This window comes from Silurus aristotelis (genome assembly GCF_946808225.1).
Source record: "Silurus aristotelis genome assembly, chromosome: 19".
NCBI lineage: Eukaryota > Metazoa > Chordata > Actinopteri > Siluriformes > Siluridae > Silurus > Silurus aristotelis.
The window spans coordinates 23996529-24020121 of record NC_139592.1 but is presented as its reverse complement, the minus strand read 5'-3'; the positions used below and the strand labels follow the sequence as shown (position 1 = coordinate 24020121).

The 23593-nt window shown below is 42.4% G+C and overlaps 3 protein-coding genes and 1 long non-coding RNA gene across 11 annotated transcripts in view; 2 read left to right on the top strand and 2 right to left on the bottom strand.

Moving 5' to 3' along the window:
- On the bottom strand, positions 1 to 4465 carry mepceb (methylphosphate capping enzyme b). Its single transcript, XM_083521568.1, has 5 exons — positions 4159 to 4465; positions 2059 to 3742; positions 1221 to 1439; positions 642 to 765; positions 1 to 452 (listed from the first exon to the last, which is right to left on the bottom strand). Exons 2-5 carry the CDS (start codon positions 3565 to 3567, stop codon positions 346 to 348), a joined length of 1959 nt encoding a protein of 652 aa, XP_083377694.1. The 5' UTR covers positions 3568 to 3742; positions 4159 to 4465; the 3' UTR covers positions 1 to 345.
- A 2506-nt stretch (positions 4466 to 6971) lies between these two features.
- On the top strand, positions 6972 to 12236 carry LOC310715241 (uncharacterized protein). The gene is made up of 16 exons (XM_083521573.1): positions 6972 to 7148; positions 7417 to 7778; positions 7882 to 7933; positions 8158 to 8191; positions 8324 to 8463; positions 8571 to 8681; positions 9055 to 9175; positions 9427 to 9502; positions 9623 to 9727; positions 9876 to 9941; positions 10277 to 10352; positions 10553 to 10599; positions 10699 to 10738; positions 11157 to 11267; positions 11353 to 11448; positions 11730 to 12236. Exons 2-16 carry the CDS (start codon positions 7422 to 7424, stop codon positions 11948 to 11950), a joined length of 1653 nt encoding a protein of 550 aa, XP_083377699.1. The 5' UTR covers positions 6972 to 7148; positions 7417 to 7421; the 3' UTR covers positions 11951 to 12236.
- Positions 12237 to 12357: 121 nt separating this feature from the next.
- Positions 12358 to 13346, bottom strand: LOC310715246. Of its 2 annotated transcripts, none has more exons than XR_014530273.1 (2): positions 12819 to 13346; positions 12358 to 12772 (listed from the first exon to the last, which is right to left on the bottom strand). It is a non-coding gene; the product is annotated as an uncharacterized lncRNA (long non-coding RNA). The 2 variants fall into 2 exon arrangements; XR_014530274.1 differs by having other exon boundaries at positions 12823 to 13346.
- Positions 13347 to 16877: 3531 nt separating this feature from the next.
- LOC310715233 (phosphatidylinositol 4,5-bisphosphate 3-kinase catalytic subunit alpha isoform) overlaps positions 16878 to 23593 on the top strand; it is a 13114-nt gene continuing 6398 nt past the window's right edge. For 4 of the 7 annotated variants that reach the window (XR_014530271.1, XM_083521557.1, XM_083521553.1 and 1 more), the window contains exons 1-11: positions 17497 to 18930; positions 20291 to 20500; positions 20672 to 20834; positions 20928 to 21137; positions 21275 to 21525; positions 21704 to 21961; positions 22557 to 22642; positions 22783 to 22888; positions 22996 to 23148; positions 23311 to 23442; positions 23589 to 23593. The exon at positions 23589 to 23593 is cut by the window's right edge and continues 120 nt beyond it. Coding sequence is in view for 6 of the 7 variants with exons in the window: in XM_083521557.1 (XP_083377683.1) it covers positions 20312 to 20500; positions 20672 to 20834; positions 20928 to 21137; positions 21275 to 21525; positions 21704 to 21961; positions 22557 to 22642; positions 22783 to 22888; positions 22996 to 23148; positions 23311 to 23442; positions 23589 to 23593 (1553 nt within the window). In the remaining variant the exon portion in view is untranslated. Of the gene's footprint in view, positions 16972 to 17496; positions 18931 to 20290; positions 20501 to 20671; positions 20835 to 20927; positions 21138 to 21274; positions 21526 to 21703; positions 21962 to 22556; positions 22643 to 22782; positions 22889 to 22995; positions 23149 to 23310; positions 23443 to 23588 lie in introns of those variants that run through there. The other 3 variants (XM_083521554.1, XM_083521555.1, XM_083521556.1) reach the window with 3 other exon arrangements.

Here is a 23593-nt window from a genome sequence, read left to right as displayed (position 1 = left end):
TCGAAGACGCAGTTATTTATTCTATACAGCAAACATTCAAATCGATTACATTCTTTTCTACAGCTGTCTGGTTCTCACACACACACACACGCATAAAAAATGGCTATATGAACTTATTTTACACACTGTTAAAGCTACACACACTCTTCCCTAAAATGTACAATACAAACAGGTGTTGAGTTATTAGAAACAAGACTTAGCAACTTTTATTAAAAGATTATTAGTCTGTGTGTGTGTGTGTGTGTGTGTGTGTGTGTGTGTTAGAGACTGTGTAGGAGATTCTTTCAAAGGAGTCCTGTGAATCTGATCGCATTTTAAATTAAAGTGCCGCTGCAGTGTAAACATTCACACCACCTCCCGTTCCTCTTCCTGTATGTCACTTCCTCTCCTGGTGGAGGACTTCCTGTTTGAGGTGGGACCTTTGTAGAACAGGTAGATTGGCCTCTGGAGTCCTAAAAAAAAGAGAGGGGAAAAAAAAAAAAAATAAAACCATGATTATAGGAATGTACAGTAACAGCCAAAATTCTTGGCACCCCATTAGGTCATTGTGTCATTGTGTGTGTGTGTGTGTGTGTGTGTGTGTGTGTGTGTAAGCGCGCGCGCACACATGCGTTAAAAGAGGTAAAGTTATGCTGTTTTACCTTTAGGGCAGCTCTTGGTGGCGCTGATGAGCTCGTAGCTGGTGAATCCCACCTCGGAGGTGAGGTACGAGCTGAACTGGTCCGGTCGGAGCCGAATGCTGTTGTAGTTCCTGTGGGTAGTTTCCTGAAAACACAAGACACAAAAACAGGGATTAAAGGTTCAGTCTGGGTTCAGTCTGGGTTCAGTCTGGGTTCAGTCTGGGTTCAGTCTGGGTTCAGTCTGGGTTCAGTCTGGGTTCAGTCTGGGTTCAGTCTCAGATGAGTTTTACTGGACAGAAGAATAAAAAAAGAAAACTGGGATTAGTCTATGAAGCCATGCAGAAGAGGTTGAGTCTGGAGTCAGAGTTTATTATGTGTTGGGGGCGGAGTAATGCAACTAGATAAAGATTACTATGGGTTTAATTCAAGTTTAGTCAGGGTTTGTTTGGTCTAGTGTAAGTTTAGTCAGGTGTGTGTTTCTTCAGGGTTTGACTCCGGGTTTAGTACAAGATTAGTGAGGGTGTTTAATATGAGAAGTGTAGTACAGTACAGTATTAGTATAGCACACACACACACACACACACACACACACAGGTTTACCGTCAGTCTCTTCCTCTTGCTGTAGGAGCTCCATGGCTGTGGTTGGACGATGAAAACTCCTCCGGGGTTCAGGTGAGCATAAACACGTCTAAAGAGGCGCTGAAGCCCCACGTCTCCCCAGTTCAGCTGAACCCACCTTGTGACGTTCAGACACACGATGACATCATACTCTGCACACTGTGACATCACTACTGCATCGCTGTCTGGAACATAGTTCCCCTGCAAACATACACGTCATGAATACTCTGATTTATTATATAGAAACAAGAAATTGTTTGTACTAATGCACTCAAAAACAAACAAGAACAAGTTACAACAAACACAAAAGCTAAAGTTAACCAGGTGAAAAACACTACAACTAGCAATCAAAAGCTACTGAACTCATCAAGCAAATGCTAAGACCACGAGAACGAGAGAAAGAGAGAGCGAGAGCAAGAGAGAGAGAGAGAGCGAACAGATACACCGCTGTAATCAGGTGGCTGCTACGCGAGACTGAATCCTGACAGGACAAACAGAGGGCTGATAATTAAACATGCTCATTAGAATATTAGGCCACGCCCCTCCATGTGTCCTCAGATCAGTGAACTCAGCAAAGGTCTAAACATTCTGATCACATTAAGTCACGGATTACTGTATTACTTTCTCACACACACACACACACACACACACACACACACACACACACACACACACTACACTGTGTGTGTGAGACCAATCAAGAACCATTTTGTCGATGTTCTTCTGTTCTATACTCCATTTTGAGTTTACAGGAGAAACGGTACAAAATATCAAAGCATTTAATCAGGCGCGACACACACACACACACACACACACTTACCTTCATGAAGGACACATTGTTAGGGAACACCCCAGGGGCAGGAGGCAGTAAGGGAGGAGCTGCAATTGGCCCCCTACATAGTCTGAAAGAAAGAGGGAATGTCCGCAACCTCTCCACTTCTCTGCACTTCTCCTCTGTGTCAGCATCTTGTCTCACTTCCCGTTTCTGCAGCTCAGACAGGAAGTGGCGGAGGTTCTGCCGTGCCGCATGGACCACACCGCCATCAACATCCAAGCCCAGGATGTAGGCGGGGCTCCAGTTCTTAGCGATGGCGAGAGTCATGTGACCCACGTTGCATCCAATGTCCAGGACTTTCTTTCCACTGAACCATTCAGGGCGAAACGCTGCCAGACGAGGATCCACGTTTAGACTCGGTGTCAGATAACCATAGTAACAAGTGTAGGTGCCGTACTGGAAGTCACGTCTCAGTTTGCGGCGATTCTGCCGTGTCACGTGATGGTTCGCTTCAAGGTGGCTCCCTGTTGCGCCACTCACAATAGGTGTGTGAAATGTCTGACTCCGCCCTCTGTCTAAATGTAGCTGCTTGTTGGTGGGCGTGATCGACAGGCGTTCTGATCGGCTGACTGTTCGCCGCCGTTTTCTGTGTTTGGAAGGCTGAGCGATGGAGCTGCTACTCCCTGTCTGAGGAGCAGAGTTTGTTGATCGGCGGCGTGGCAGTATGGGTGGAACCACTTCGTCGCGGCAGTTGATGGACGTGTTGAGTTCGTAAGGGCGTGGGGACCCTTCAACTAGTTCCTCTGCTAAATGCTGTTCAGTTAGCACACCCTCCTCCTCAGCACTCTTACCCTTTTCTGTACCCGAGGGTTCGAGATGGCCACCACTGCCCCCATGGTGCCGGTTTCTATGGCGCCGCCGTTTTACGGGTGACACCAGGACGCCTCTGTTGGCGTTTCCGCCCTTGCCACTGAGGTTTAGAGGGTCAGTGATGTCTCTGGGAATCAAGATCTCGACAGGCTCCCTGCTTTTAGATGGAAGAGGTGACGATTTGGGTGTCTCAGCGTTCAGCACTCGGTTTACCTCCTCGTCCAACAGGCTGTTGAGATTCAGAGGGTCGAAGATATTTCCACCCAAGAGGAAGTTGCTGGGCAGCACCGGGTCAGACTCAGAGTTAGCTCTTCGCCTACGTTTGCTAAATCCAGGGTGCTTAAAGCCAACGTTCATGCTGTAACGCCGCTTGCCAAGCTTTTGAGGCCAAGCCTGTGACTGTATACCATTTTTCGCCTGTAAGAGCTTATTAGTTCCTTTGGCTTGCATCGTCTCTGCGGCTTCCTCCTCATGTCCCGCCTCTTCCGTCAAAGCCGAGTTGGAGGGTACTTCTGCTAACACCATATTATCCATTAACGGAGCGCCAACACTGACCGGCGCCACAGAGGACGGACTCAAAGTCTTAATTGGACCCGCTAGGTTCTGGGAAGGTGGCGGGATCAAAATGGCTGCCGCTCCATCTCCTGTCAAGACAGGTTCTTTCTCTATGGACATCTCAATCATTTTTTACTGCTCAGTTCTCCATGCATGGGCAGGATGCAGAGAGACGGGAGTCCAAAATGACTGTGGTGATAAAGTTTGCTCTGCAAACTTGCAGAAAAACTTGCAGAAAACGTGTGTGTTTATTGGGTGACGGCTGTCCCCATGTTACTGTGGCCACGGCTGCACTGCACTGGAGCTGCAAAACAATGACAGACCATACAGTTAATACCAACACACATAATCAATGATCATAATGATGGACACTGTGGAAAACTGGAGTGAAGACAGAGCCCTCCCTCTCTCTTTTTCTCACTCACACACTCACACACACACACACACACACACACACACACACACACACACACACACACACTCTCTCTCTCTCTCTCACACCCCCCTCCCTCCCTCCCTCCCTCACACACACACACACACACACACACACACACACACACACACACACACACACACACACACACACACACACACACGGAGCTCCGCCTTCTTGCTTGTGTTGAGCTGTGCTCTGAGAGCTTCCCTCCCCCAAGTTACTGCTTTCTCTGCAAAATACCAAGTAAAAGCTCACAGTTTTGACTTCAGCGCCATCTTATTTACCGTGTCAGACTTGTTTCTATCCAGTGACCCTTGAACCCCAGAACAAAAAATACACCAAAAAATCTAATACTCTGTCGCCACTTAAAGAAAAAAACCGCATTTCTCAAACCGCTGGAGCACGGTCAGGACTCGGCATGGTGTATGCGTGAACGTTAGCCAGATGATTTCCCCTAAATTTTCTCTGAACTCTGTAAAACACTTACTCGCTTCTGAGCCTTCAAGGCTTCTGTATCTTACTGCTGAGGTACCCACGCTCTTATAGCTCACTACAGCCCCGAGGAAACGCTGACGGACAGCCGCGTCCACCAATGACAAGCGAGAACGGAATCCGTGCCCGCCGTAACCACCAATGAGATCGCTCATAATGGAGCACGCGCTGCCAAGCCCCGCCTTTATCTCTCCTTAGGTGTCTATTGGATCTGCCTGGGACGTAACCGACCACCCGTTTATATTTCACAGCGTTAACACATACCATCTAAACTAAAAGATAACTCACAATCCGCCCACATTCCTTTTATAACAATACTCTGGATCATATTTTTCCGTTTCAAGATTTTTAAGTTCATTACGGTTTTATTTTTTTCAGGAATCCTCACGGACACCAACTTCCCGTGTAAACAACAAACTAGGTTTCTGAGCCAACTTGTCAAATTCGACCGCAGTTACTCCATTAAAAACCCTGCCGCCTAAAATAAGAAGTCTTTATGATGAGATGGTGTTTTTATCGACACAAAAAGGGGGTTATCTTTACTCACACTCACAACCCCTCCAGCTTATTTATTTCCCACCCACATTCCGATAACCGTTTCTTGCTATGCCGTGATTGGCGGACTGATCAAAACGAAGAACTACTAACCAATCACAACAAAGAGGACCGAGTGCTTCTGTCCAATCGTAACACAGAGAAAGTGGTTCGTCAGAGACAATACAACATCCAAAGTAGTTTTTCCCCAAATAACTACTAAACTACCACTAACTACATTAGCATTTCTCCTGTTAATGCTTTAAGAATAAATGGAATTATATAGTAGCTAATAGAACTGTTGACCTGGTATCACCTTTTCCTTTGCACAAGACAAGTGATGTTTTAAAGCACAGTAAAGAGGAAAGAAATGAACTCTGGCTCAGTTATAAACTAAAAACCATCCCTCATAAATCTGATTAGAAAAATCCATGAGTTTACCAAACTGTCATCATAGTTAAATGGAGCTACATTAGACAATCTAAAATATAAAACATATTCTGGGTTATTTAATACATTTTTGTGTGTTTTTTCATAGTTTGGATTCTTCACTGATTTTTGTTGAAAATAATAAAAATATAGAAAAAAACACTTAAGGAGTGGTTCTGTATATACAGATGTTCCCCGAGTTTTGATGATTTGACTTACGTTTTTTTCGTTCTTACGATGACGAAAGCGATACAACAAACATGTAAAAATATAAATCATTTCGCGGCACAGGCGGCAGCGTACGATGTGCGATATGTTGGACGTGTAGCTGGGATGAGCGAATCTCTCGTCCGGTGAGATGCCCCTCGCTAGTTTCAAACTGAAATTTATATATATATATATATACACACGTTTGATTTGGCACATGTTTTACGCTGGATGCCCTTCCTAACGCAACCCTCCCCAATTTATCCGGGCTTGGGACCGGCACTAAGAGTGGCTGGGGATGGTTCCCTGACCGGGAATCGAACCCGGGTCGCAGCGGTGGGAGCGCTGCATCTTAACCACTAGACCACCAGGGGACCTATATATATATATATATATATATATATATATATATATATATATATATATATATATATATATATATATATATATATATATATATATATATATATATATATATATATATATATATATATATATACACACATTAGGGCTGTCAAAATGAACACGTTAATGCAAATGTATTTTAATGGCACTAATTTTATTAATGCTTGATTAATGCAGCACGCATTTCTGTTTAAAAATTTTTTTTAAATATAAATAAATCAATATAAAAGAGGCAATATTTTATTCTTCAACACAACACACATTTTTTCTTGATGTCCTTTATTTACTCAGCTATAAAAAAAAAAAACACAAAAAAACAAAGATCCCCCAAAAAATAATTTGAATCACTAAACATTTGTTTTAATAAAGCACCTCAAATCAATCACTAAAATCCGCCATGCTGCACACACCCAGCAAATAAAACCGTCCGTGTGGAAACATAGCAAACGTTCTGTTTGGTGTCTGGATAATTAACCTCATTTAAAACGCCATAATTACTTAAAACATTTACATTTAGAATATTTTGTCTTCTAGCTCTATGCTGAGTTTGATTTCAGTAATAATAAGCATACATTTGCATAAAGCATCAATATTTGTCCGTGTCCATGTTAATTAGAGTATTAAAAAAGTTAAAAGTATTCATCTAATGTACATTTAGAACAGATAAAAGTGTGCGATTACGTTGCGATTAATCGTGAGTTAACTCATAACAACCGTGCGATTATTATATATATATATATATATATATATATATATATATATATAAACCTTTACACATTATCTATCACTTTATCACTTAATATAAGGTTAAATATATAAAATATAGAAATATTTCTTTGATAGCAGGTAGAAGACATTTTCATGTGTTTGCGAATAGGAAACTATACAGACTTTTTTCAACATCGGTGTTTTTTTAATAACATTTAATAACATTTCTATTCTTTTCTGAGGGGAAAAAACCCGTAAGAAACAGGGAATTGTAGATCCGAATCATTTTCTGAGCCGAATCAAGTGACTCGAGTCATTTAAAAAACACGCGCGCGTCACCTGTGGCGGTATACTGACGGCGCGCGCGAGGGGTTTGTGTCAGATTTCTGTCAGAGTTAGCATTTAGCTAACAGGACGGTGTGTGAAGAGGGTCGCGCTTTACTGATATTTATTCCTGCTGAATCATTCTGAGGTAAACTTTACTACAGTAGGAAAAAGGGTAAGAAATATATATATATATTTTATTTTTATTTATTTTTTTTAAATTATCTTTTGATTTGCAGTAACTACACCTGAAAAATAAGCTAACGTTAAAGAGACTGAAGATAAAGCAGGACCCTTACAGAGTTATCATATTAATATTATTTACTGAGCTTAAACGATATAATATATTAAATTAGCTCAGCTTATAATTCATACAATGATAAATATAGGTTTACATTTATTTTTATATTTTGATAATTAATGTATTCCCTTTGTGTGAGAAGGTAAAATGGCATTGGTGGTCCAGAAAAATGAGACCCTCATGAAAAAAACAGCAGAAAAGCACAAGGTGATGGATGGAGAAAAGGATGGAGACCTGAAGTCAGGTGAAGTGAAGACAGGTACAAATTCTAAACATTCCAAATCCATGCACATAAACACCTCAGCATCTGTGAGGAGAAGCTCAAGACCTGGAGAAATGAGAGGGGGAGAGAAGAAGACACAGAAGAAAAAGAACGGGAAAGGAACAAGAATGGATGGAGGAGAACATAGAGAGAAGGAAGCCAGGAAAGGAAGTGAGGATGAGAATGGAGAGGGTGTGAAAGAGAAAGTTATGAAGAAAAGCCGAGGACAAGGAGACAGTGAGGTGGTGTAGGAGAAAAAAAGGAATATTTTTTAGTCGATTACAGATAGAAAAAGTGACGTGTGTGTGTGTGTGTGTGTGTGTGTGTGTGTGTGTGTGTTTACAGAAGACTGGCAGAGTCTGTAATGTATCCTCTTCCTCCACAGTGGATCTGATTGGTGAGTGTATATGAATACAACAGTATTATTTATATACACTACTTTTGCTGAAGTCTTTTAAAGCTTGATTAACTTTTTAGTTTACGTGTTCAGATTCGGACTAACACACACACACACTCACCACAGGAACCAACAATATCTCTTAACTTCTTTACATGCTTTATTTTTCTTCCGCAGTGTGTTTATAAGAATATTAATATTTAATACGCTGTATTTGTGTTTAGGTGAAGAGAAGAACTTCAAGAAGGACACACACTGGTACAGTCTCTCTCTCTCTCTCTCTCTCTCTCTCTCTCTCTCTCTCTCTCTCTCTCTCTCTCTCTCTCTCTCTCTCTGTATCTCTTTCTTTCTCTGTTCATCTACAAACACCTGCTCTTTGTTCACTCACAGTGAACTGATATGTACAGGCGAGAGAGGGATGAGGTGGAGAAGTGTGGAGCCTCAGACTGTCAGTATTCATGAAGACACAGACAGAAAGCAGATCAGAGAAGAGAGGGATCAGAAGGATGAGAGTAGTGATGCAGCTCCTTGTAAGTGTAATAACAGCATAATAACTAACTAACTCTTCAGCCTGCCCAATATATCCATTGTGTGTGTGTGTGTGTGTGTGTGTGTGTGTGTGTGTGTGTGTGTTTAGATGTTGTGTGGGTGCAGTGTAGCAAGCCTGAATGTGGTAAATGGAGAAGACTAATTGATGGAGTTGATCCTTCAGTTTTGCCTGATGACTGGACCTGCCAAAATAACACAGGTACACACACACACACACACACACACACACACACACACACACACACACACACACACACACACACACACACACAGAGTGCTACTCCTCAGTTAGACAGCTCTGTCAGCTCTGTTTTGTTATTGTGTTTAAATTTAAATAAATGATAATTAAATTCACCAGTCATTAACTTCATACACTGGTATGTGTTATGTGGTATGTGGTAGTGTAGGAAAGTACGCGTGTCACCTGATAATACATTTGCTTGTTTGATGTATTTATCAATCTTTATGAGTGTGTGTGTGTGTGTGTGTGTGTGTGTGTGTGTGTGTGTGTTTGTGTGTGTGTGTGTGTGTGCGTGTGTGTGTTTGTGTGTGTGTGTGTGTGTGTGTTTCAGACCCTGCCTTAAAAAGTTGCTCAGATCCAGAAGAGAAGTCCAGTGTGCCTGAGGAGGAGATGTTCTTCTGCAGTCTGGTGCCTGGATCACTGGTTTGGGCTCGGCAAAGTGGTTATCCTTGGTACACACACACACACACACACACACACACACACACACACACACACACACACACACACACACACACACACACACACACACACACACACACACACATAATCTCAGTTCTGTATCTAAAGTGTCCTATGATGAAATGCATTAGTCATGTGTGAATAGATAGATAGATAGATTTTTGGAAATACTTTTTAACGACAGTGGTGATCATGGTGGTGATGCTGCTGCTGCTGCTGCTGATGATGATTTTGTGTTCAGGTGGCCAGCAATGGTGGAGCAAGATCCCAACACAGAGGAATATTTGGAATTCCGCAGGGAGGTAGATTTCATGCCGGTATGATTTCCATTAATCCCAATATTTGCACATTTGTATATGTTTTTAAACATATAAACAACAATATAAAACATAAAAATACATATAAAGTAATTAACTCATGAAGTGTGAATGTTGCAGTATAAGTGCCATGTGACATATTTTGGGGAACCGGTGACTCGGGCCTGGGTCGCCTGCAACAGAGTGAAGGACTATGCGGAACTGTCTGAAGATCACTTTATTAATGTACACACACACACACACACACACACACACACACACACACACACACACACACACACACACACACACACACATCTTTGTATTGTAAATGTGTTTTGTTTTTCTGATTATGTTTAACTGTGTGTGTGTGTGTGTGTGTGTGTGTGTGTAGAAAGTTGACAAGGGCCTGAAAGATTCCATTTCTATGGCTAAGGAAGCTCTCAAACTGTCTTTAAAGGTAATACACACACTCTTTCTCTCTCTCTCTCTCTCTCTCTCTCTCTCTCTCTCTCTCTCTCTCTCTCTCTCACACACACACACACTCACACACAAAATTTTGTGAGACATGACAGCTATCCATTTTTGTCCACGTATTACAGATAAAGAATATTTTAATACATTTGTTTATTGTGACATCTTATGTATACGCACTTGCAGACTCTCTCTTTCTCTCTCTCTCTCTCTCTCTCTCTCTCTCTCTCTCTCTCTCTCTCTCTCTCTCTCTCTCTCTCCCTCTCTCTCTATCTCTCTCTATTCTAATGTGATTCTCTGTCTGTCTCTCTTTTATTTCAGAAGCGGTTGGTGAAGTTTGGGTTTTCTGGTCGTTACGTGTCAGACAGAGAGAGCTCAGAGGACAGTGATATTGCAGGTAAGCACACACACAAACTCACACACACACACACACACACACACACACACACACACACACACACACACACACACACACACACACACACATACACACACACACACACACACACACAAAAACACAAACACACACTTACACAGGTTAGATTGACAAAGTGACACTGAGATTGCTGCCCCTGCTTTCTGTGTGTATCTATGTAGAGATGCTAGAGCTTTTTTGTGGGAGGACTGGAAATGACAGTGATGAGGTCAGTGCACACACACCTTGTGCATAAACCATTATGTGTGTAAAAAATTTGTATTTTGTATGCAAAAAACCTGTGTGTGTATATGTGTGTCTGTTTTAGGATTTATTGAGTAAAAAGCAGTCAACAAGGAAGAATACAAGTAAGGAACAGTGACATTTCCTTGTGTTGTGAGGTCTAATGTGTATTCTGAACATTATATATATATATTTATCTGGGGTGTCAAAATTAACCTGTTAATACCGCGTTAACGCAATATTCATTTGAACAGCACTCATTTTATTAACGCAAGATTAATGCAGCAAGCATTTCTGTTTGACTATATTTTATATTTAAAAAAAAAAAAAAAAAAATATATATATATATATATATATATATATATATATATATATATATATATATATATATATATAAATAAAAAAAGAGGTAAAATTTTAATCTACAATGCAACACACATTTATTCATGACATACTTTCTTTACTCAGATATAAAAAAACACACGCTGTGAAATTCAAAAGATTCAAAGATCAGTCACACGTGAAATTACTGATCCTTCACAGGCAGAAAGAGAGAAGGCAAGAGAAGTAGATGGGGAAAAGAGGATGACGAGACATACAGAGAGGGTGACAAGAAAAAAAGACTGAAAAAGAAGCTGAAGAAAATAAAAGAGCGTGAGAAAGAACAGAAAGGCGAGATAATAAGAGATTTCACTTCACTAATATTTCAACTGACACAACATGTCTCTCTTTCTTATAGCTCTGATTAATAGTGTACCTATAAAAGAAGGAAAAGGAAAGAAGTGTCTCACTCCTGCACTCTCTCTGCCGAAGAAAATGAAACAACATGTAATAGGTGACATTACTGATGAGGCCTTTTACAGCTGTTCTCTATCCAGCAAGCTCAAATCTGATCATATTTACTGATAAAATACACAGAATTTAATTAAAGCTAAATTGTAAAGTAGCATGTGCAATATAATAATGTGCTGCAACTATAACTGTCAATGTGCTCACTCCCTCTCTCTCTCTCTCTCTCTCTCTCTCTCTCTCTCTCTCTCTCTCTCTCTCTCTCTCTCTCTCTCTTTTTCTCTCACTCTTCAGCACATTAAATAGTCTGCTAATACAATTTTTCAGACCCAAAGGACCAAACTGTGCCTCAGGTCGCCATGGAAACAAACACTGACATGACCTTTGACATGGACATTCATTTTAAAGAAGAAGAGATGGAGAGACAGCGAGAGATCGTGATGCATGTAGCAGAGAAGATGGAAATAAGGGCTGGAGAAGGGAGAGATGATAAGGATGGAGACGGTGAATATAAGGATTTCCCCAACAGAGAGGTAGAGGAAAGTTAGGAAGAGCAGGACAAATTCTTTCTCAAAAAACTGGTAGAAGAGTGAGGATAAAACGATAGTGTGCTAGTGTGATTTGGGTTGAGGCCTGTGTGTTTTAGTTTTGGGTAATAACTTTGACTACATTTTGAACCACAGAGTACCACACTAAATAGTGTGCACTGTTTTCTTATGTTGTTCTTGTGTTACTGCAAGTGTGTGATTGGAGAACCAAAGTGTTTACCAAAAGTTTAATGCACACAAAATGGGTTGTGTTGCAGTTTATAAGAATGTTTACAAGTTAAAAAAAATAAACTTTTATTGTTGCAACAGGAAGTTTATTAAATTTTAATTCATTCATTTATTGCAATGTAATTCAAATTTAGTCTGTGTAGGAAGTGTGTGTGTGTGTGTGTGTGTGTGTGTGTGTGTGTGTGTGTGTGTGTGTTTATGTGTGTGTGTGTGTGTGTGGGTGTGTGTGTGTGTATTTTAGGTTTCTAGACTGTTTTTTCTTTTTGTCTCTTCCTTTCTCTCTTTCTCTTTAACCTTCTCTCTTACTCTTGGTTTCTTTCTCTCTCTCTCTCTCTCTCTCTCTCTCTCTCTCTCTCTCTCTCTCTCTCTCTCTCTCTCTCTCTCTCTCTCTTTCACACTCTCTCCTTCTCTCTCTCTCTCTCTCTCTCTCTCTCTCTCTCTCTCTCTCTCTCATCACTCACTGTCTTTCTCTCTCTTACACTCTGATATGTATAGAGTAAAAACAGGAAAAGGAATAACAATGGCTGACTCAGTTCATATCATTCCAAACTCAACAACAGAATAAATTACCACACAGTCATGAGTTATATGCAGCTGAACTCACACACACACACAAACACACACACACACACACACACACACACACACACACACACACACACACACACACACACACATATGGCTTAGATACAGTAGGCAATAATGAGATCAATAACTGACAGTGATTGTAGAGAGGGGCGGTGGAGGAATAGCACATATTAAAGTTTTCATAACGGAATTGTTAATAATCAGATAATGTACAAGAACGATTTTGGGACACTGGGACAAAAGACAAAGTGTGTGTCAGTGTGAGAAATCTGTGATTAAAGTGTTAGTGTAAACACTACTATTAAACTCATTTGAAATCCACCAATAGGACGATGGCTAAATCATGGTGCAGTTACAGATGGGTGGTGAAACCTAAACCTTACATACTAATGCTCCTAAAATGCTCTTAAAGGTTATTTAGAAAAATGTGCATGTGTCTGTTTCTGCACCAGTTGATGTCTGGATCATAAGCAAAACTTAGTGGTGTTCTTAAACCAGGTCTGGTGTCAAAGTATCTTCATCATATCTGGAATAGAGAGCACATACACTTTTACACAGTCTCTAACTCACAGTCTCGAATTTACAGCTCTTCTTCTTCTTCTTCTTCTTTCGGCTGCTCCCATTAGGGGTCGCCACAGCGGATCATCCGTCTCCATACCACCCTGTCCTCTATATCTGCCTCTTTTACGCCAACTACCTGCATGTCTTCCCTCACCACATCCATAAACCTCCTCCTTGGCCTTCCTCTTTTCCTCCTACCTGGTGGCTCCATCTTCAGCATTTTTCTACCAATATAATTCCTGTCCCTTCTCTGCACATGTCCAAACCATCTCAATCTCGCCTCCCTCACCTTGTCACCAAAACGTCCTACATGCGCTGTCCCTCTAATAAACTCATTTCTAATCTTGTCCATCCTCGTCACTCCCAACGAAAACCTTAACATCTTCAGCTCTGCTACCTCCAGCTCCACCTCCTGTCTTTTACTCAATGCCACTGTCTCTAATCCATACAACATCGCAGGTCTCACCACAGTCCTATAAACTTTCCCTTTCATTCTTGCAGATACTCTTTTATCACAAATCACTCCTGTCACTCTTCTCCACCCACTCCACCCTGCCTGCACTCTTTTCTTTACTTCCCTAACACACTCTCCATTACTTTGCACTGTTGACCCCAGGTACCTGAACTCCTCCACCTTCTCCACCTCTTCTCCCTGCAACCGCATCACTCCACTGCCCTCCCTCTCATTCACACACATGTACTCTGTCTTACACCTACTGACTTTCATTCCCCTTCTCTCCAGCGCATATCTCCACCTCTCCAGGCTCTTCTCAACCTGCTCTCTACTCTCACCACAAATCACAATATCATCTGCAAACATCATAGTCCAGGGAGACTCCTGTCTGACCTCGTCTGTCAACCTGTCCATTACCACTGCAAACAGGAAAGGGCTCATGGCCGATCCTTGATGCAGTCCAACCTTCACCCTGAACCAGTCTGTCGTACCTACTGCACACTTTACTGCCGTCACACTGTCCTCATACATGTCCTGCACCACCCTCACATACTTCTCTGACACACCTGACTTCCTCATACAATACCACAACTCCTCTCTTGGCACCCTGTCGTACGCTTTCTCTAAATCCACAAATACACAATGCAGCTCCTTCTGTCCTTCTCTATACTTCTCCATCAACATCCTCAAAGCAAATAAGGCATCTGTGGTGCTCTTCCTCGGCATGAAACCATACTGTTGCTCACAGATGGTCACCTCTTCTCTCAGCCTGGCTTCCACTACTCTTTCCCATAACTTCATGGTGTGACTGATCAACTTAATTCCCCTGTAGTTACTGCAGGTCTGCACATCTCCCTTATGCTTAAAGATCGGTACCAGCACACTCCTTCTCCATTCCTCAGGCATCCTCTCCCCTTCCAGAATCCTGTTAAACAATCTGGTTAAAAACTCCACTGCCATCTCTCCTAAACATCTCCACGCTTCTACCGGTATGTCATCTGGTCCAACCGACTTTCCATTCTTCATCCTCTTAATCGCTGCTCTCACTTCCTCCTTACTAATCCTATCTACATCCTGCTTCACCAACTCCACATCCTCCAACCTTCTCTCTCTCTGATTTTCCTCATTCATCAGCTGCTCAAAATATTCCCTCCATCTTCTCAACACACTCTCCTCACTAGTCAACACAGTTCCCTCTCCATCCTTTATTGCTCTAACTTGCAGTACATCCTTCCCAGCTCGGTCCCTCTGCTTGGCCAATCGGTATAAATCCTTTTCTCCTTCCTTAGTGTCCAACCTCTTATACAGCTCCTCATATGCCTTTTCCTTGGCTTTCGCCACATCCCTTTTAACCTGCTGCCGCATCTCCTTGTACTCCTGCCTACTTTTCTCATCACTCTGTCGATCCCACTTCTGTTTTGCCAACCTCTTTCCCCTAATGCTCTCCTGCACTTCCTCATTCCACCACCACGTCTCCTTGTCTTGCTTTCTATTTCCAGATGTCACACCAAGTACTTTTCTAGCTGCCTCCCTCATCACTCCTGCAGTAGTTGCCCAATCATCCGGCACCTCTTCACCACCACCAAGCCCCTGTCTCACCTCTTCCCTGAACCTCACACTACAGTCTTCCTCCTTCAGTTTCCACCATCTTATTCTTCTTTCAAACCTTACTTTTCTCCTCTTCTTCTTCGCCTCCAAAACCATCCTACAGACCACCATCCGATGCTGTCTAGCTACACTGTCCCCCGCCAACACCTTACAGTCTCCAATCTCCTTCAGGTTGCATCTCCTACACAGAAGATAATCCACCTGTGTGCACCTTCCTCCACTCTTATACGTCACCCTGTGATCCTCCTTCTTCTTAAAATACGTGTTCACCACTGCCATTTCCATCCTTTTAGCAAAATCTACCACCATCTGCCCTTCCACATTCCTCTCCTTAAAACCATACCTACCCATCACCTCCTCATCACCTCTGTTCCCTTCACCTACATGCCCATTAAAGTCTGCCCCAATCACCAATCGTTCTTTCCTAGGTACACCATCTACCACTTCATCTAATTCACTCCAGAATCTTTCTTTCTCCTCCATCTCACAGCCAACTTGTGGAGCATAGGCACTGATGACATTTATCATCATCCCTTCAACCTCCACCTTCACGATCATCACCCTATCAGAAACTCTCTTCACCTCCACTACACTCTTACTGTACGCTTCCTTCAGAATCACCCCTACACCATTTCTCTTCCCATCCACACCATGATAAAACAGTTTAAACCCACCTCCAATGTTCCTGGCCTTACTCCCTTTCCACTTGGTTTCCTGAACACACAACACATCTACCTTTCTCCTCTCCATCATATCAGCTATCTCTCTCCCTTTACCCGTCATAGTACCAACATTTAAAGTACCAACCCGAACCTCTACTCTCCTACACTGCTCCTTTTCCTGCCGTCTTTGTAGACGCCTTCCTCCTCTCCTTCTCCTCCTTCGGCCAACAGTAGCCCAATTTCCACCGGTACCCTGTCGGCTAACGATACCTGTGGCGGTCGTTGTTAACCCGGGCCTCGACCGATCCGGTATGAAATTCTCATTTGTGATCCGCATATTTGATTTGGCACATGTTTTACGCTGGATGCCCTTCCTAACGCAACCCTCCCCATTTACCCGGGCTTGGGACCGGCACTAAGAGTACACTGGCTTGTGCCCCCCTAATGGCTGGGTTGAATTTACAGCTCTGTCTATAGTATTTTAATGTTATGTAGATTTACAGATTAAATTCGGACTAATTAGTGTGGGATTAGAGATGTCTTCAAACATTTTACAAATTTTATTTTAATAATTATGTAACTGCCTGTTTTTGTCAACAAATGATTACTTAATGTTTGTGCGTATGTGTGTGTGTGAGGCACTTGGGAACAGAAATAGGGGAAGAGAGGAAACGGGCCCTATTGTTTCAGTGTCTGAGAGAGAGAGAGAGAGAGAGAGAGAGAGAGAGAGAGAGAGAGAGAGAGAGAGAGAGAGAGAGAGAGAGAGAGAGAGAGAGAGAGAGAGAGAGAGAGAGAGAGAGAGAGAGAGAGAGAGGCGTGTTTGTAGGGAAAAGCATGTGGAAAACAGTTTTTACATAGAGAAGGAGAGACTTAGATGAGTGTTCTTCACCACAAGGACTCCAACTGTACTGAGAGAGTGAGTGAGTACTGCACAGCACAACACACACATACATATGCATGCATTTTTTCAAACAGTGGCTGTATACAGTTATTGATGTGTCAACTATTGATGTGTGATGTGGCGTTTTCTTTTTTTTTTTTTTTTTTTTCATAAAAAAAAAAAAAAAAAAGAAAGAAATTTCATATAGGATGCTTTGGATGGGTAATGATCCTTGTTTTCTGTGGGAAGAACGTAAGAGCCGATTTGGTGCTCTGTGTGTGTGTGTGTGTGTGCGTGTGTGTGTGTGTGTGTGTGTGTGTGTGTGTGTGTGTGTGTGTGTGTGTGTGTGTGTGTGAGTGTGTGTGTGTGTGTGTGAGAGAGAGAACATTGTCATGAACGTTTATCTGTACAACAGGGATCTGGTCAGGTTTAATTTTTACTGATGAACATGAAGATTAGGATAAAGGCGTGACAGATGTCTGTCAGATATTTAAACTTACACCACAGCACGGTTAAGTTCTGGATTGTGATTGGTCAGAAGATATTAATTCTCTATAACATTGTTTCCATAGTAACATTTTGTTCACAGGGACCTATACAGCCAAAGCTTTATTCATGATTAAGTGTTTGTTTATTTTTATCATTGATGTGGTGAAGTTTTCTGAAAGGAGAAATGTGTTTGTGGAATGTGTGGAAGGAGTCTCCAGTGTCAGCATTTTGTTTGAAAAGCAGTTTGTTTACACTTTTTTTTGCGGTTTCTCAGTCACATGACCAGCTGTAATTGTTTTCTCTTATTAACTGTAAGTGAGAGAATGAATAGAGGATATTATGTAACTGACAACAGGAACTAACTTATAGTAAATAATCAGTGCTCAAGGATATAACAGTAACTCATAGATTATTGTCTATTAACAGTGTGTGTGTGTGTGTGTGTGTGTGTGTGTGTGTGTGTGTGTGTGTGTTGTGGGGAGTGTTTGACGCAGGGGGTCATAAAGTACACAAAACATCACTAATCTCTGAAAACATATTTGATTTTGTGTGTGTGTGTTTGTGTGTGTGTGTGTGTGTGTGTGTGTGTGTGTTGTGGGTACTAACCATGAATACACCTGTCTGTTTTATTACATTATTTCACTGAAACCAAAGAAAATCAGGATTAAGATTAGAGTGAGGAAACACACACACACACACACACACACACACACACACACACACACACAAACACACACACACACACACACACACTATAGACTGTTAAGATGGGTGTACATAAATATATTAAAGAGGATAGTTGTTGGATTGTGTGTGTGTGTGTGTGTGTGTGTGTGTGTGTGTGTGTGTGTGTGTTTATTTTTCATGGCAGAACCTGTTTGATGAAACAGATAATATGAATATTCCTAAGGAACAATGTTTTTTTGTTTTTTGTTTATTTGATCTTTACTGTTTTGTGACGTATATATATAGCCATATATAGCCAATCAGCTTCTTTCTCTCTGGTTTTTTTCTCCCTCTCTGTAATCTCTCTGTAATGATGCTGTTCTCTGATGCTTGCTGAGGAGAACCCTGGATCCCTATTGCTTCTTAAAGCACACCGTACTGTTCGCGCCTTCATCTATCCATGATCTGCTGCTAGTGCACATGCGTCCCCTTTAAAAGAAAAGGATTTCCCCCCCTTCACTCATCTCCTCTCCCCCTCTCTGTCTCAGTCTCGTCTGCCTCCTATTGTTCCCCATGCCTGAGTGTCAGAGCCGGACTTCCATTAATTAATCATCGCTAGCGTTTACTGTGTGACAGTCAGACAGACAGACATCCCAGGCGAGCAGCATCGGGGCTTATCAGAAGATGCTCTGACCATGGCTTCTTCCCAAATTACTGTGTACTGAACACACACAGTGTGCAGCAGTCGTTATTCTGTGTTCCCTATGTAGTGCACTTGTGTAGAGAGCAGGGAGCTTTTTAGGATGAACACTGAGAACAGGAGCCGGGGCACAGAGACACACTGGTGAGGACAAAACACAAATACCATCCCTTAATTAACACACACCATGAGTCCTTAGGACCTAACACTGAGTTACCATTCAGTACTGTAAAGTGTTCATCAGCAGCCTGACTCGTTATTCATTCATTTGTTAGTTAACTGATTTAAATAGGTGTTAGTATATTACTACAGGTTACACTGAAGTAGGTGTTAATTAGAGTCTGTAGGTGTAACTTCAGCAGTGAATGTGTTAATACATTACCACAGAACCAATTTAGCATGATGGTGATGATGATGATGATCATGGTAGTGATGATGGTGATGATCATGGTAATGCTGTTAGTGATGGTGATGATCATGGTAATGCTGTTAGTGATGATGATGATGATCATGGTAATGCTGTTAGTGATGGTGATGATCATGGTAATGCTGTTAGTGATGGTGATGATCATGGTAATGCTGTTAGTGATGGTGATGATCATGGTAGTGATGATGGTGATGATCATGGTAATGCTGTTAGTGATGATGATGATCATGGTAATGCTGTTAGTGATGATGATGATGATCATGGTAATGCTGTTAGTGATGGTGATGATCATGGTAATGCTGTTAGTGATGGTGATGATCATGGTAATGCTGTTAGTGATGATGGTGATGATCATGGTAATGCTGTTAGTGATGGTGATGATCATGGTAATGCTGTTAGTGATGATGGTGATGATCATGGTAATGCTGTTAGTGATGGTGATGATCATGGTAATGCTGTTAGTGATGATGGTGATGATCATGGTAATGCTGTTAGTGATGGTGATGATCATGGTAATGCTGTTAGTGATGATGATGATCATGGTAATGATGTTGGTGATGGTGATGATCATGGTAATGATGTTGGTGATGGTGATGATCATGGTAATGATGTTGGTGATGGTGATGATCATGGTAATGATGTTGGTGATGGTGATGATCATGGTAATGATGTTGGTGATTATGATGATTATGGTAATTATGTTGGTGATGATGATGATCATGGTAACGATGTTGGTGCTGAGAATGATGATACACACTTTGATGTTTTGCTTGGTGTTGGTACACACTCTTCCTTGTGGTGTATACATAGTGTAAATAAACACTGTGTTTCCTGTGTGTGCTCTTTGTGTGTATGGACTCTAATGTGTCCTCGATTTGATGCTGATGTTTCTTACATGCTCTTACACACATTTTTTTTGTTTATTTTGTGTAGTTAAAAAATATCTAATAAAAGAACATAATGTTAGAGAACGATATCACCTTTCACACACAAAGGTGTAGTGTGACAATTTATCGCTATGTCGATGTGACAGAAAGAGATGTGTGAAGGTCTGAATTTTATTAAATGTTTTCCCAGAGTGAGTGTGTGTAAGGGAGAATGGCCCCAGGGCCATCTTCAGGTGAGTTATGGGGTCTACACCTGATGCCCCCCCGTATTTTGGTGGAGTGCTGTTTACCCAATGGGATGCTCGTCAGCATGGAGTGTTTACGTGAAGCTCCACTCCTCAGTATCAAACAGCAGCTGTTCACAGAAGCCCGCAAATACCCCCTCTACCACCTCCTGCAGGTAAGTACCCTCACCAAATACCTCCATTCTACCTTCTGTAGGTAAAAACCCTCACCAGATACCCCCTTTACCACCACCTGTATGTAAACCCTCCCCCTTCTACCTCCTGTAGGTAAATGCTTTGGAAAGGTGATGTATTATAACTGTATACAGCATTTCTCTGGCTGGTAGGAAGAGTCTTGCTACATCTTTGTGGGCGTGACCCAGGAGGCAGAGAGGGAGGAGTTTTACGACGAAACACGGCGACTATGTGACCTTCGACTCTTCCATCCTATCCTAAAGGTCATCGAACCGCTCGGCAACCGTGAAGAGAAGATCCTCAACCGTGAGATCGGTCTGTGTGTGTGTATGTGTGTGTGTGTGTGTGTTTTATGTGTATCTGTGTGTGTCTAAAATGGTGTGTGCATAACTTTTGTTTTTGATGCAGGCTTTGCTATAGGCATGCCGATCTGCGAGTTTGAGCTGGTGAAGGACTCGGAGGTGCAGGATTTTAGGAGAAGCATCCTGAGTGTGTGTAGGGAGGCAATGGAGGAGCGTGAAGGTGGAGGACCACACACACACGCTCTGTACGTTTACCCTCCCAGTGTGGAGTCGTCTTCACAACTACCACAGCACATCTACGCCAAACTCGACAAAGGTAGTGACGTCAACAAGTAATAAATGATGATTATTGATATAAACACTTGTGCTGTTATGTAAAATGTATAGACACCTTCTGGCCAATCATAATCCAGAATTCAGCAGCACCGTCCTGTGAATTTTCGGTCTGCACAGGACGTTTGATTGTGACGATCTGGGTGGTGGTGTCTCCGTCAAACGCCAAGCAGAAATACACGCTGAAGATCTCTCACGACTGTGTGCCGGAGCAGCTGATCGCCGAGGCCATCAGGAAGAAGACACGCAGTATGCACCTGTCGTCCCAGCAGCTCCGTCTGTGTGTGCAGGAGTATCAGGGACAGTACATCCTCAAGGTGTGCGGTTGTGACGAGTACCTGCTGGAGAAATACCCGCTCAGCCAGTACAAGGTGAGGAGAGTGTGTGTGTGAGGAGTAATTACAGGAAAGACAGATAAGGGCAGTGCGTCTTAACCAAAGAGCATGTGTGTGTGTGTGTGTGTGTGTGTGTGTGTGTGTGTGTGTGTGTGTGTGTGTGTGTGTGTGTGTGTGTGTGTGTGTGTGTGTGTGTGTGTGTGTGTGTGTGTAGTATATCCGCAGTTGTATTATTGTAGGAAAGTTGCCACACCTTATGTTGGTCAGTAAGGACAGTGTGTATGATCAGCTGCCATGCAGTGGCTTCGTTACTCCGTCATACAGCCGCCGCACCCCCCAGCCGAGCCCGAGCCCTGGAGGGGGCGACCCCGCTAACCCCTGCTCGCTCTGGATCTTCAACGCTCACACTCCGCTTCGCATCAGACTCATCTGTGCCACCTACGTCAACGTCAACATCCGCGACATCGACAAGGTGACGCTTACCTTCCATTTGGAAATGTTCTTCTTTGTCGGTATGGTAACTACTATCTAACCTATTTACTGTCTAAACTAAATAACATTTATGATGTCAGTAACATCAGAAAACATCACTTGATGTTTACATTGCTCAGACAGTTCACAATTTCCTGTCAGGTACAATCATTCACAAAATAAACATGGGTTTGTTGGCATTTGACCAATTAGTTACATCTACCTCAGTTGTTCCTGTTCTGCAGAAATGGAGATACACAGGAGCTGGATGTAAAAAGGAACTTCCAAGATTTCTGATTTTTTTTTTAAAGATTTATTGAAGCCTGGGTTCCAGAAAAGGTTCTGGGTTCACAAGTTTTTGAAAACAGGTGCTGCATTTCTGAAAGAGTTCTTTAAAATGTTCCTGAGTTCCTAAAAGCATTCCTGATTCCTGGTGTTGGTGAAACAGGAAGAAAACCAGGAAACAGGAAGTTGGAACAGGAACACTCAATGACACAAAATGTTTTATATTTTGTCTAAATAGAATTTGAAACACATATCCACTCTCGTGTGTGTGTGTGTGTGTGTGTGTGTGTGTGTGTGTGTGTGTGTGTTAGATCTATGTGCGGACTGGTATTTATCATGGAGGAGAGCCTTTATGTGACAATGTCAATACACAGAGAGTTCCATGTTCCAACCCTCGGTAAGACACACACACACACACACATAAACACACACACACACACACACACACACACACACACACACACACACACACACACACACAGATACATACCCCTTTTTAAAATATACACAGTTTATGACTTCCTGCTGTGTGTGCAGGTGGAACGAGTGGCTGGTGTATGATATTTCTCTGATTGATCTCCCACGCTCCGCCCGTCTCTGCCTCTCCATCTGCTCCGTCAAGGGTCGCAAGGGGGCTAAAGAGGTTCCAGTCTTCTTTGTGTCTATACAGTGAATCCTTATATTAGTTTAGAATAGTGTCTAACCCATTTGTGTGTGTGTGTGTGTGTGTGTGTGTGTGTGTGTGTGTAGGAGCACTGTCCCCTGGCCTGGGGGAATGTGAATCTGTTTGATTATAAAAACACACTGGTCAGTGGTAAGGTGGCTCTGAGTCTGTGGCCTGTTCCACATGGACTAGAGGATCTGCTCAATCCCATCGGTGTGGCAGGATCCAACCCTAACAAGGTGTGTGTGTGTTTTTCAGAGTTTTAACAAACAAATACCAACAATATTTATTATCTAAGGCATACTCTCTCTCTTTCTCTTTCTCTTTCTCTCTCTCTCTCTCTCTCTCTCTCTCTCTCTCTCTCTCTCTCTCTCTCTCTCTCTCTCTCTGTCTTTCTTTAGGAGACCCCATGTGTAGAGTTGGAGTTCCCCTCCTTTAATCACACAGTGGTTTTTCCTGATGAACAGCAGATCGAGGAACGCGCCAACTGGATCATCTCCCGAGAGCTTGGATACAACTACTCTCTCAGCCTGGTAATACACACACACACACACACACACACACACACACACACACACACACACACACACACACACACACACACACACACACACACACAATGTCACTTCACCTGCTGTCTCTCAGTCACAACTGAAAGCTTCTGTGTTTGTGTGTTTAGAGTAA

What these genes read in the sequence shown, in the direction of transcription:
- LOC310715241 (XM_083521573.1), top strand. Translation starts at nt 7,422, where the DNA reads ATGGCATTGGTGGTCCAGAAAAATGAGACCCTCATGAAAAAAACAGCA. An exon ending in CGGCAAAGTGGTTATCCTTG is followed by an intron (nt 9,176 to 9,426) that starts GTACACACACAC and finishes TTTTGTGTTCAG; the next exon opens with GTGGCCAGCAATGGTGGAGC. An exon ending in CTGAAGATCACTTTATTAAT is followed by an intron (nt 9,728 to 9,875) that starts GTACACACACAC and finishes GTGTGTGTGTAG; the next exon opens with AAAGTTGACAAGGGCCTGAA.
- mepceb (XM_083521568.1), bottom strand. Translation starts at nt 3,567, where the DNA reads ATGATTGAGATGTCCATAGAGAAAGAACCTGTCTTGACAGGAGATGGA. An exon ending in ACAATGTGTCCTTCATGAAG is followed by an intron (nt 1,440 to 2,058) that starts GTAAGTGTGTGT and finishes GTATGTTTGCAG; the next exon opens with GGGAACTATGTTCCAGACAG. An exon ending in GCAAGAGGAAGAGACTGACG is followed by an intron (nt 766 to 1,220) that starts GTAAACCTGTGT and finishes TTGTGTTTTCAG; the next exon opens with GAAACTACCCACAGGAACTA.